The sequence below is a fragment of the Trichoderma reesei genome (genome assembly GCF_000167675.1).
Source record: "Trichoderma reesei QM6a unplaced genomic scaffold TRIREscaffold_21, whole genome shotgun sequence".
Lineage (NCBI taxonomy): Eukaryota > Fungi > Ascomycota > Sordariomycetes > Hypocreales > Hypocreaceae > Trichoderma > Trichoderma reesei.
In genome coordinates this window covers 66,940-77,951 of record NW_006711168.1, presented here as the reverse complement: position 1 = coordinate 77,951, position 11,012 = coordinate 66,940, and the positions used below count along the sequence as shown (strand labels likewise).

Genomic DNA, 11,012 nt, shown 5'->3' with positions numbered 1-11,012 from the left:
ATGAGCTCTCTCTTAGAAACCGTTTGTGTTCCGCGTGATGAGGAGGAGGAGGAGGAGGATGACGGCGATGTGCGGGAAGTGTATGTCTCCGGAGCTGCTATTGTGAGTTTCGAAGACGAGGCGAAGGCGAAGCGCCTCTCGTGATGCGCTGCTTGTCTGGGGAGGCAGCGTCATGCACAAGGATACGATCTTGTGAGGCGATGCTGGCTGGACCTTTTTGGTGAGCTGCTGAGCGTTGCCGATTGTTGCCCAGCATCACGCGACGATCAGTCAACAAGACCCTCCTCTCCAGACAGATTGTGCTCAGTGTTTTCCTAGCATTCATCGTGCTCTGCAGAGAGACAAGTGAGTGCCTACGTCATGATGCCGCGACAGCATCGTTCAAATTCAAGTTGTCTCGTCTCACCACCCGACGGCGCTTCAACCAGCCTCCCCTCCTCGGCGTTTGCCGTCCAAAGAAACTCTCCGGCATCAACCAGCGGCCAAACAAACGGCAGCCAAGCGGATCGTCGGCAGCCACGGCATCTGGCAGATCCGGGGGTGTGCTGTTTTGTTGTTCCTTTCTGTTGTTCACGGGCAGAGAATGATTGAAGTCTGAGGTTGTGCCATTTGCGGCAGCGTGCCTTGCTCTGACTGGCTGACCCGGGGCCCCGACAACCGCGGACGGCGCTTACAACAGGGTTCCACAGGGCAAAGCATAGGTAGGCCGTGATGCAGAACGGCTGATCAGCCAGCTGGCTGATCAGCCAGTGACTTCTAGAGGAAATAGGCTAGCAGGGGTCTTACAGCTTGTACCGAATACCCCAATTTTTCTGCACACATACCCTATATTTTAATATAAATCAGCTTCTTTCTTTATTTCTAGGCTTAATTATAAGAAAAAAATTATATAAAAATTACAGTAGCTAGAATAGCTTATAAAGAATAGCATATTAAATTTTTAATTTTTTATATATTTATTTAGATTTTATATAAAGAAAATAGCCACCTAGGTCTGGCTGACTGATTTAAATTAGCAAGGTTTGACGGCAGGTTTTGAAACCAGCCAGCTGGCTAGCAGCTATACCTCTTGCAGGCGTTCCGACCGCGTTTTTGGCCATTCCGCACACCTTCCGCAACTATCCGCTGACCCATGTAAAAAAGATACATTGCAAACTTGGATTTGGGCGCTTTGACCCATGAGAAGACGATGTACCGTACTTTGCACTGAAAATCTAGGCGAAAAAGGGTATCGCGCCTCCATCTTTGTCAGCAAATCAGCCCGGCTGGTTTCCAAGTAGCCGTTCTGCATCACGGCCGTAGGGGCTGCTTTGAGTCTCTTCCTCCTGTCGAATCGACGGCCTCCGGAAGTGCTATTTCGGATCACTCTGTCTACCTATGGTCAGTTGAGTTGAGGGACGTGAATGCGTGAAGGCAAGAGTTGGTGTGTGTTTGCAAGGGCAATCCGGGGCGAGTTAGTATGCGCTTGGCTTGATACCCCTTGTTTGCCCAGACTGCGTGTGTCAGTTGTCTTTCACTCACTGCTTGGGCCTGGGCAGTCGGATTTTCTTCTTATTGTCGTGCTTGCGCTGCTATTGTTTTTCCTCCCTCACTGCTTTGTCCTTGGCCATTCACTCTCTTCTCAATTGTCATTCAATCACGATGCATGGATAGATTCTTTTCCTTTTCCTTCTGTTCACTCTCCTTTGTCTTTTCCCTTTTGATATCATCTTTTTCCTTTCTTAGAGGGCTCATCTACGGTTCACTTCTCTTTCTAGATTCCATTTCCAGAGCTCTTCTACCATCTGCTTCTTACCATTTCCAACGGCCGGCCGTGACGAAGTTTCCGACTCTCATTACATCTTTCATCGTCACTCATCAGACTTGTTTCGCTGCATCGGCTGCTTAAAGACTCCATTCCTTCATAATGTCTTTCCCTCGTACGGGCGAGAATCCGTCGCGATTCCCTCATGTTCCAGACTCTCTCCGAATCGAGCCCTTCGTTCCATACATAGCGGAACGGATCATCCAGCCGCGCGCAGACACGGCTCCCTACATCACCCCGTACCTCAGCCTCCGGTCCCGGCTCTCGCAAGTATGGATCAACCGGTGGACTGTCCTCATCATCCTCGTCCTCGTCCGCACCATCATCTTGACGAGTCAGCTACATGACAATCTCGTGACTGCTGAGGCGCAGGCTCTCTCCGCCTGCACCAAGGTTGAAGATGTGGGCAGCGCAATGGCTTCCATGCCTCACTATCTGTCTTCCGGCGTCAACGAGCTGGTTGCCATGGGCGTGGAAAAGACCGTCCACGGCATGGTGGAGGTTCTCGATCTCGTCATCAGCGGCGTCGAGGGCATCATCATCTTTTACATCAACTTTCTCGCCGCTACTTATACCTGCCTCATCACGGCCATGATACACGGGACTCTGGATGTGATAGGCAATGTTACCGAGGACGCGACAAAGGCGTACAACCACGTGGTCAACGGCACGGTCAACGAGATTGAGAAGATTGCCAATGCTCTGCAGAGGGGAATCGGCAATCTCACGTCGGATATCGAAGACTCCATCTTTGGCAGCTTGCTTTCCAAGATCCCCAAGGTCAACTTTACCAAGCCCATCGAGGAGCTCAGAGACTTCCAGATCAACACGACTGAGTTTGTCGGCGGCGTCCAGAAGCTCAACGATGATATACCCACGTTCGAGGAGGTCCAGAACATGACGGAATCCGTCATCGCGTTCCCCTTCAACAAGCTCCGCGAAGCCCTGGAGGACAGGTATGGAAAGTACGAGTTCAACAGGAGCACCTTTCCCCTGGCCGAGAAGCAGCAGATGACGTTCTGCTCCGACAACGACACGCTGAACAACTTCTTTGACGGCCTGTTCAAGCTCGTGGCCAAGGCCCGCACGGTCTTCATCGTCATCTTCGTCCTGGCGGCGCTGGGCGCCATGGTCCCCATGGCATGGCTGGAAATTCGGCGGTGGCGGCGGCAGAAGGAACATGCCAAGCTCGTCAGCGACACCCAGCGCGACCCCATGGACGTTGTCTACACCGTCTCGCGGCCCTTTACGGCCGCCTGGGGCATGCGCTTCACCAGCAAGCTGAGCGGGAACAGGCAGATTCTCGTCCGCTGGTGCATTGCATACGCCACCACGCCGGCCGCCTTGTTCGTCCTTTCGCTCGCCCTCTCGGGCTTCTTTGCGTGCATTTGCCAGGCCATCCTTCTCAGGGCCGTCGAGTCAAAGACGCCTGCGCTGAGCCAGGAGATTGGCGCGTTTGCGGACCATGTGGTGGATAGCCTGCAGAACGTCTCCGACTCCTGGGCGCGAGATGCCAACGATGTCATCAAGGGGCTCAACGACGATATCAACGGTGATCTCCTCGACTACGTCAGCAATGCCACGGGGGCTGTCAACGACACAATCAACACGTTCATGGACAAGATGGAGGGCGGTCTGAACGCAGCGCTCAACGGCACCTTTCTCCTGGGCCCGGTCAAGTCAATCCTCCACTGCGTCATTGGGCTCAAGATTGAGAGCGTCCAGAAGGGGCTGACGTGGGTGCACGACCACGCCCACGTTGAACTGCCGCTCTTCCCCAACGACACCTTCAGCGCGGGAGCCAACAGCTCTGTGGCGGGAGACTCGGGGCTCGGCAGCTTCCTGGCCTCGCCTTCGTCCGCCTCGAGCGACGAGATCAGCGGAGCGGTTGGGCACGTCACCGGCTGGCTTCACAAGAACCTGGTGCAGGAAGCCCTCATCTCCACGGGCATCTTCCTCGTCTACGTGATTGTCGTCCTGATTGGCGTGATACGGATGCTGGTCGGCATGTCTGCACAGGATCGTGGCCGTGCCGAAGGAGGCATCCGCTACCCGACAACGACAACGGGTGACACGCAGTTGGATGAGTCGCCTGCTGAGCGCGAGCCGCCGCCTCCTTGGGAGCCTTCTTCGAGCGGGAGCTCGGTGAGGAGTGGGAACAGCGAAAAGTTCATTTACGGTGCGAGTCCGACCAAGCCGAGCATGAGGAGCAACAATCCGTATGACCGCTACGACGAAAAGACGGGCTTCTGATGTAGTTGGTTCAGGGCAGGGGAAGCCAAGGGAAGCGTGGCTTTAGGGGGTGGTCATTGGATTGGGAAAGGGACAGAAGGGACATATCTCTTGGAGTGGTAATAATAGCTCACGCTTCGAGCTGGCTCGACGGGGTGGAAAAGGGACGGATATTCAAAGATTGGCATAGGGGGTTCAGGGGCCATGGAGGCCGGCGTCATGGTATTCGAAGCATCTTGATTTCATGTCAACTAGATCAAGACTTACTCCGTTTTATTTGCATTAGAAATGCATCGTGTAATTTTCATCTTCCATATCTAGAGAGCGTCACAGTTGCGAAACCCCAAACAAGCACTTCCGTATTCAGCCTCATCCCAAAATGCGAATTGAATAGCCTCATCACCGGCTCCTGTTGACTCGCACAAGTTTCATGGCTTCCATACTAGTCCGTGACAATGAAAAAATGGCAAAAGAGGCGTTTTCCAGTGGCGACGTTGTCAGCTTTTGGGGTCATTGTCATTGTCAATGGGGTACTGGCAGTAGCATTGAAGTTCCGCACTCCAAAGTTGAGTAGTACTACTACTATCGTGAAATGCATCTCGTCTTCCCCGGAGTAGTAGCACGCATATGCACATCTGCATTGCATGACATCGCATACAAGTTCCAAGTACTACTACCTTCGGCATGTAAGAAGAAGTGTCAGAATCGTTCTCGCTGTGCCCTTGCTGCAGGGTATTACCGCATTGGGCAATTCCGTCATGGCGGGGTCGCCAAACCATGCGGCTGCAGCTGCGGGAAGCGGGCTTGGCGGGGTCTATTTTCATGCAGGTGCAAGCATTTTCCGGGTGCAGGAGCGAAGAGGCGAAAATGCAGATGCAAGTTTGCAGGCGCGCAGCGCAGATTGGAATGGAGGGGCGGACCGCATTTCTTCCGGGATCGGGGCGGCGGCGGCGGCGGCGATAGATTCAGTAGTACTTAGTAGGTAGTCAGTCAGCCAGTCAGTCAGATTTATCTTCTGTGTAATAAATAAGTCAAGACTTGTTCCCACCACTCGTCACCAGCTATTCTTCAACTGACCCTTTGCGCACTGCCTGCGAACAGCAATTGCGATAACCTGGACAATCGGGACAAGCAACAGCCTTCTGTGTGAATTGGGACTCTTCTTTGGGAACGCTATGGAGGCTATCAAGCAGACTTTTCAGCGCTGCAAGGCGCAGGGCAGGGTTAGTATTCCGACCTCCAAGGAATTGTGGTTGTGGTTGATTGGCGGGGTAGCATCTTGGGCGGCAGACGAGAGGAGGATGCTGATGCTGATGACGATGGTTGCTGACATTGGATTCTCACGGTGTAGCCGGCGCTGGTCACGTATGTGACTGCGGGATACCCTCGACCGGAGGACACGCCCGGCATCTTGCTGGCCATGGAGAGGGGAGGAGCTGGTGAGTAGTCGTCTCTCTTCTTTTTCTTATCACGATGGGAATTCTTGCTGGGTTGCTGCAGACGCTAATCGGTGTGCACGATTGTAGATGTCATCGAACTCGGTGCTCCCTTCACAGATCCCATTGCTGACGGACCGACTATTCAAACGGCAAACACGGTACGAGAAGTCCTGTGCATCAAGCGATCTTGAACCCTCGACACAGCTCTAATGACTTGGATACCGCACACAGATTGCTCTCAAGAATGGCGTCAGCATCGAGTCCACCCTGGGCATGGTCAAGGAGGCCAGGTCCCGCGGCCTCAAGGCTCCCGTCATGCTCATGGGCTACTACAACCCCCTGCTGAGCTACGGCGAGGAGCGTCTGCTCAAGGACTGCAAGGAGGCCAACGTCAACGGCTTCATCGTCGTCGACTTGCCCCCGGAGGAGGCCGTCTCCTTCCGCAAGCTCTGCACCAAGGGCAGGTGAGTCAACGTCCTTTACATCGGGCTCCCACCCCTCCAAAGGAATGTATGTATGCTCATCACATGTGCCCTGTGCTAGCCTCTCATATGTCCCCCTGATTGCTCCTGCGACTTCAGATACCCGCATGCGAATCCTCTGCCAGCTGGCAGATTCCTTCATCTACGTCGTTTCAAGACAGGGTGTCACCGGCGCTCTGGGCCACCTCAGCAGCAATCTCCCCGATCTCCTCAGCCGAGTCAAAAAGTACAGCGGCAACAAGCCGGCTGCTGTCGGCTTCGGTGTCAGCACACACGAGCACTTCCAGAGCGTTGCCTCCATCGCCGACGGTGTCGTCGTCGGCAGTCAAATCATCACCACCATTCAAAAGGCCCCCTCTGGCCAGCACGAGGCCGAGGTTGAGAACTACTGCGCCTATCTGTGCGGTCGCGATGCTCGACCCGTGTTCAAGGATGAAGTCGGTCTGGTTCAGGATGCTCCTGGCAACCAGGGTGCCACCGCCGAATCCGTCTCGGTCGAAGCCGTCGTTACTGACGAGGACCGCATCACGGCAGAGCAGGACAGCGCTCTGGTGGCCGAGTTGGCTGCTCTTCACGGCAAGATCCCCGAGCGATTCGGAGAGTTTGGCGGCCAGTACGTTCCGGAGAGCTTGATGGACTGCTTGTCCGAGCTTGAGGAGGGCTTCAACAAGATCAAGGACGACCCTTCGTTCTGGGAGGAGTACCGATCGTACTACGACTACATGGGACGACCTTCTCGTCTGCACCTGGCTGAACGCCTCACCGAGCACTGTGGTGGTGCCAACATCTGGCTCAAGCGAGAGGATCTGAACCACACTGGTAGCCACAAGATCAACAACGCGCTTGGACAGCTGCTGCTCGCCAAGCGTCTCGGAAAGACCAAGATCATTGCCGAGACGGGAGCTGGCCAGCACGGTGTGGCTACTGCGACTGTGTGTGCCAAGTTTGGCATGGAGTGCACAGTCTACATGGGAGCTGTAAGATCAAGCCCCCTTCCCGATTCCCCTGAGAGGAAATAAGCTACTGACACATTTGAACAGGAGGACGTCCGTCGACAGGCTCTCAACGTCTTCCGAATGAGGCTACTCGGTGCCAAGGTTGTGGCTGTCGAGGCTGGCAGCAAGACTCTGCGTGATGCGGTCAACGAGGCTCTCCGCGCCTGGGTCGTCGACCTCGACACCACTCACTACATCATCGGATCCGCCATTGGACCTCACCCCTATCCCACCATTGTGAGGACTTTCCAGTCCGTCATTGGTGACGAGACAAAGAAGCAGATGCAAGAGATGCGAGGCAAGCTCCCCGATGCCGTCGTTGCCTGTGTCGGTGGTGGCAGCAACGCCGTCGGCATGTTCTACCCCTTTGCCAACGATACCTCGGTCAAGCTTCTGGGTGTTGAGGCTGGTGGCGACGGTGTCGACACGGCCAGGCACAGCGCTACCCTGACTGGCGGATCAAAGGGCGTTCTCCACGGAGTCCGAACCTACGTTCTCCAGGACAAGAACGGCCAGATCATCGAGACGCACTCCGTCTCCGCCGGTCTCGACTACCCCGGTGTCGGACCCGAGCTGAGCTCGTGGAAGGATGCCGAGCGAGCCAAGTTCATCGCCGCCACCGACGCCGAGGCGCTGACTGGCTTCAGGCTGCTCAGCCAGCTGGAGGGCATCATCCCTGCACTGGAGTCGTCTCACGGAATCTACGGAGCCATGGAGCTGGCCAAGACGATGAAGAAGGACGAGGACCTGGTCATCTGCCTCAGCGGCAGAGGAGACAAGGACGTGCAGAGCGTGGCGGAAGAGCTGCCCAGGCTCGGCCCCAAGATTGGCTGGGATCTCCGATTTTAAACGAAAAAAGTTTGGCATATATATAGGGACTATGACAGAGGGTATTTGTTTGGCATGAGGTCGGTGATGGCATTAAAAGGCCTTTTACGGGTGTGCGCGCTTAGGACAAGGATATCAGGCGTTTCAAAAATACAGCTTTGTTCTTTACGCTCTCTTGACGCAACTTTCCGCCCCATTTTTTTGTTTCTGTGATTGCTTGCTGTGTGCATGAGGGCGGGATTTATTCTACATGATGGGTACATACGTACAATGATATACAGAAAAAAGCAAAGGGACTAGAAAGGTTTTGTAGAGTTGTTACATCGCGGCTCCTTGCCCTTTTTTTTTTTACGCCTTGGGTTCTCTTGACCTTGCCTCTTCCTCGGCCCTATCCAGCTCTCGTAGCAGCAGCTCCTCATCCTCGTCAGACAGCTCTTGGATGCCCTCGAGATCCGCCAAGTCCTCGTCGCCCAGAACAAACGTCTGATCGAGGGCAGCCCTCATCTCGGCCAGCGTGGCCTGGCTCCTCAAGCTCAAGGGGCCCGGGGTGGCATAGTCCAGGGCATACTGAATGATGTCGTCCCTGTCCTCGACCTCGCGGGGCTCGAGCCCCAAGGCGACCCTCTCGTCGTTGAACTTTTGCTGCACGGCGCGGCTCTGCATGAGCAGCCAGCGCAGGTTCCAGCCTCCGGGGCCCAGCTCCTTGACGCGGGCGGGCTTGCTCTTGAGCAGGTAGTTTTCGATGCCGCCCTCGCGGCGGATGGTCTTGAGGACGCGCAGGGTGAGGCGGGTCTTTACGCGGGCGCCGCCGAGGGAGGGCATGGGAAAGGCCTTGACGTGGACGTTGGGGCGCCAGAAGCGGCGCGACTTGTTGTTGTGCTTGGGGGCGACGTTGTTGCCGAAGCGGATGCGGGCGGAGCCGTAGAGGCCTGCGTTGGACTGCTTGTAGATGCGGCGCTCGCCGTAGGGGTAGGGCGGGATGAGGTCGCTCGGGAGGCGGTGCGGCTTGACGGTTTTTGTTGGGCGGGGGGTTGTGGTTGAAAAGGCGCGGGGGGTTGCCGTGAGTGAGTTTATTGTTGTTGTTGATGATGATGATGATAATGACGGTGAAGGCTGGATCTGGGAGAGGCATCGGAGGGTGGAGGCGATGAGGATGGACGAGGACGGTGATCGTGAGGCCGAGGCCGCGAGGGCCGTGAACGAGGGCAGTGCGGGCGCCATGGCTGTTGTGCGCTCGTTACTTGTCCGGATAGAACTTTAGCAGGCCGAGAGATGCTCAGTGACCTTATGACAAGACCATTGAGGGGTTGAGTGCTCGATTGAGGAGCGGCGGGAGAGAACAATGACCCGAATTGATGCCCCTCGATGCCACCAACTGGAGAATTTTGGACGGACTTGCTTGGAGTTGCGCACAATCTGATGAGAGCGCGCATCATCTAAATGATCCGGCTCCGATGGCGGGACACCTTAACAGGTAGGTACCTACCTACGTGTGAACTTGCACTTTGTATGGCGTCTGAAGTCACGAGACCCCGCGGTGCTTTCGCGCGCTAGCGGTAAGGCTGAGGACCTGGAAGCCACACAGGCAAGAAGCTGGCAAGTTGCACTAAGAATGTTTTTTGGGCACTCCCTTTTGTCAATTACCCCACGTTGGATGCAAGTTGGGCTTCGTCGGTCGGAGGGGGGTGCAACAGAAATGAATGAAGCATTGCAAAGAAGGGGGCTTCATTTGAGCTTTTCCCCTTTCGCTTGTCTCTACCATTGCAGTTGATCATTTTTTTTTTTTTTTTTCATGCTTGATTGAGCTTCAATATCCCCTTTGCCACACTGGGGGCCGTGGAGAGCATGTTTCCCCCCCTTGAGCAAAAGATGCTGCAGAGCAACCCGGACTTTGCCAAGCTCTACCGGGTCATCACCACGGCCATCCTGAACCCGGATGGCTCGACCAAAGAAGATGCCGAGGCCAAGGATCGAGCCGCGGTGCAAAAGGTGAGCACCAATTTAGATAGAGCCTCCTCATCACGAACTCCAATTGATGATCCGGTTTCTTCCCCCCCCCCCCCCCAGGGCCTGGACAAGCATCGTCACAAAGCAACAAGGCACTACCTCCTAGAGCGCGCCATCGCAACCGCCACGCCTCCCGAGCCGAAGCCCTCATCATCGTCATCATCATCATCAACAACAACACCATCCACGAGGCTCTCCCGAGCCAGCGAGCGTCTGCAGCAGCGACAAGCGCAGTCCTCGGCCGAAGCCACGCCAGAAGCCCTCCTCGAGCTCCTCCTCGTCCTGCCCTCGTTCCTCGATGCCGTGGACACGCTGGCCCCGGACTCCCTCGCCCTCCTGCTGTCCAGCCCGCCGCTCTCCGACTTTGAGGCTCTCCTGCCGGACCTCGCCGACCTGATTGCGTGCAGCCTGCACGCCTCCGCCCTCGGCCTCGCCCGCATCGTCCACCCCACCATGAACCCGTCCTACCTCCACCGCCACGTCGCCTCCCTGCCCAAGGACCTCGCCGCCCTCAACGCGAGCCTGGCCGCCGCCGAGGAGACGCTCAAGGCGGCCCGCATCCGCACCGTCTCGTCCCTCACAAGGCTGCTCCAGATCCTGTCCGAGTGCCTCACGTGCCTCGTGCGCACCCTCGAGGCCAAGCACGGCGTCATCGCCCGCAGCCTGGAGCTCCGCGCGTCCGACGTCTCCCTCGAGGCCCAGCGCGCCGAGAAGCTCGCCGAGCAGGCGCTGTGGAAGCTCAGGCGGGACGTGTACTCGCCCGAGAGCGCGGCCGCGCTGCAGCGCTACGGGGCTCATCTGAAGGATGCCAATGCGCGGATTGCGGAGAGGGCGCGGAGGTTGCAGGCTGAGCTTGATGCTCGTGATGGGCATTCTCGGGGTGACTTGCATCATCATCATCATGATGATGGTGATGATGATGATGAGGGGAGAGTTTCATCGAGACAGGCTGCCGTGGGATATTTCGACAACGGAAAGCATGTGGACGATGCCCAAAGGGACATGGACCGATTACGACTTCATGATATGCGATGAGAGACATGACATGACTATTTTCGTTTGACTCGACAATTTAGCGCGCATCATTATCCTTTCTAACCTTTACTGAAAAAAAGCATGATCTGTTACAATTAGCACAAGGGCACAATACATTTACTAGAGACGTTGCTTCGTCATATTGTTACATCGACTATTACAAAAACAATGGTCTGAAAACTATCAACAA

At 55.8% G+C, this 11,012-nt stretch overlaps 4 protein-coding genes across 4 annotated transcripts; 3 read left to right on the top strand and 1 right to left on the bottom strand.

Moving 5' to 3' along the window:
* Window positions 1-1,906: 1,906 nt before the first annotated feature.
* On the top strand, window positions 1,907-4,057 carry TRIREDRAFT_67472 (uncharacterized protein; the record flags this gene model as incomplete). Its single annotated transcript, XM_006968139.1, has 1 exon — window positions 1,907-4,057. One exon carries the CDS (start codon window positions 1,907-1,909, stop codon window positions 4,055-4,057), a length of 2,151 nt encoding a protein of 716 aa, XP_006968201.1.
* Window positions 4,058-5,211: 1,154 nt separating this feature from the next.
* trp (uncharacterized protein) lies at window positions 5,212-7,950 on the top strand (the record flags this gene model as incomplete). Its single annotated transcript, XM_006968138.1, has 6 exons — window positions 5,212-5,259; window positions 5,388-5,475; window positions 5,563-5,633; window positions 5,707-5,939; window positions 6,019-6,934; window positions 6,998-7,950. The coding sequence occupies 6 exons, from the start codon at window positions 5,212-5,214 to the stop codon at window positions 7,799-7,801; spliced, it is 2,160 nt and encodes a 719-aa protein (XP_006968200.1). The 3' UTR covers window positions 7,802-7,950.
* A 178-nt stretch (window positions 7,951-8,128) lies between these two features.
* Window positions 8,129-9,001, bottom strand: TRIREDRAFT_80854 (uncharacterized protein; the record flags this gene model as incomplete). Its single annotated transcript, XM_006968079.1, has 1 exon — window positions 8,129-9,001. The coding sequence occupies one exon, from the start codon at window positions 8,999-9,001 to the stop codon at window positions 8,129-8,131; it is 873 nt and encodes a 290-aa protein (XP_006968141.1).
* A 621-nt stretch (window positions 9,002-9,622) lies between these two features.
* Window positions 9,623-10,801, top strand: TRIREDRAFT_40534 (uncharacterized protein; the record flags this gene model as incomplete). Its single annotated transcript, XM_006968070.1, has 2 exons — window positions 9,623-9,769; window positions 9,848-10,801. Coding segments are annotated over 2 exons (1,101 nt in total), but the record flags the coding sequence as incomplete, so codon positions are not given.
* Window positions 10,802-11,012: the final 211 nt, after the last annotated feature.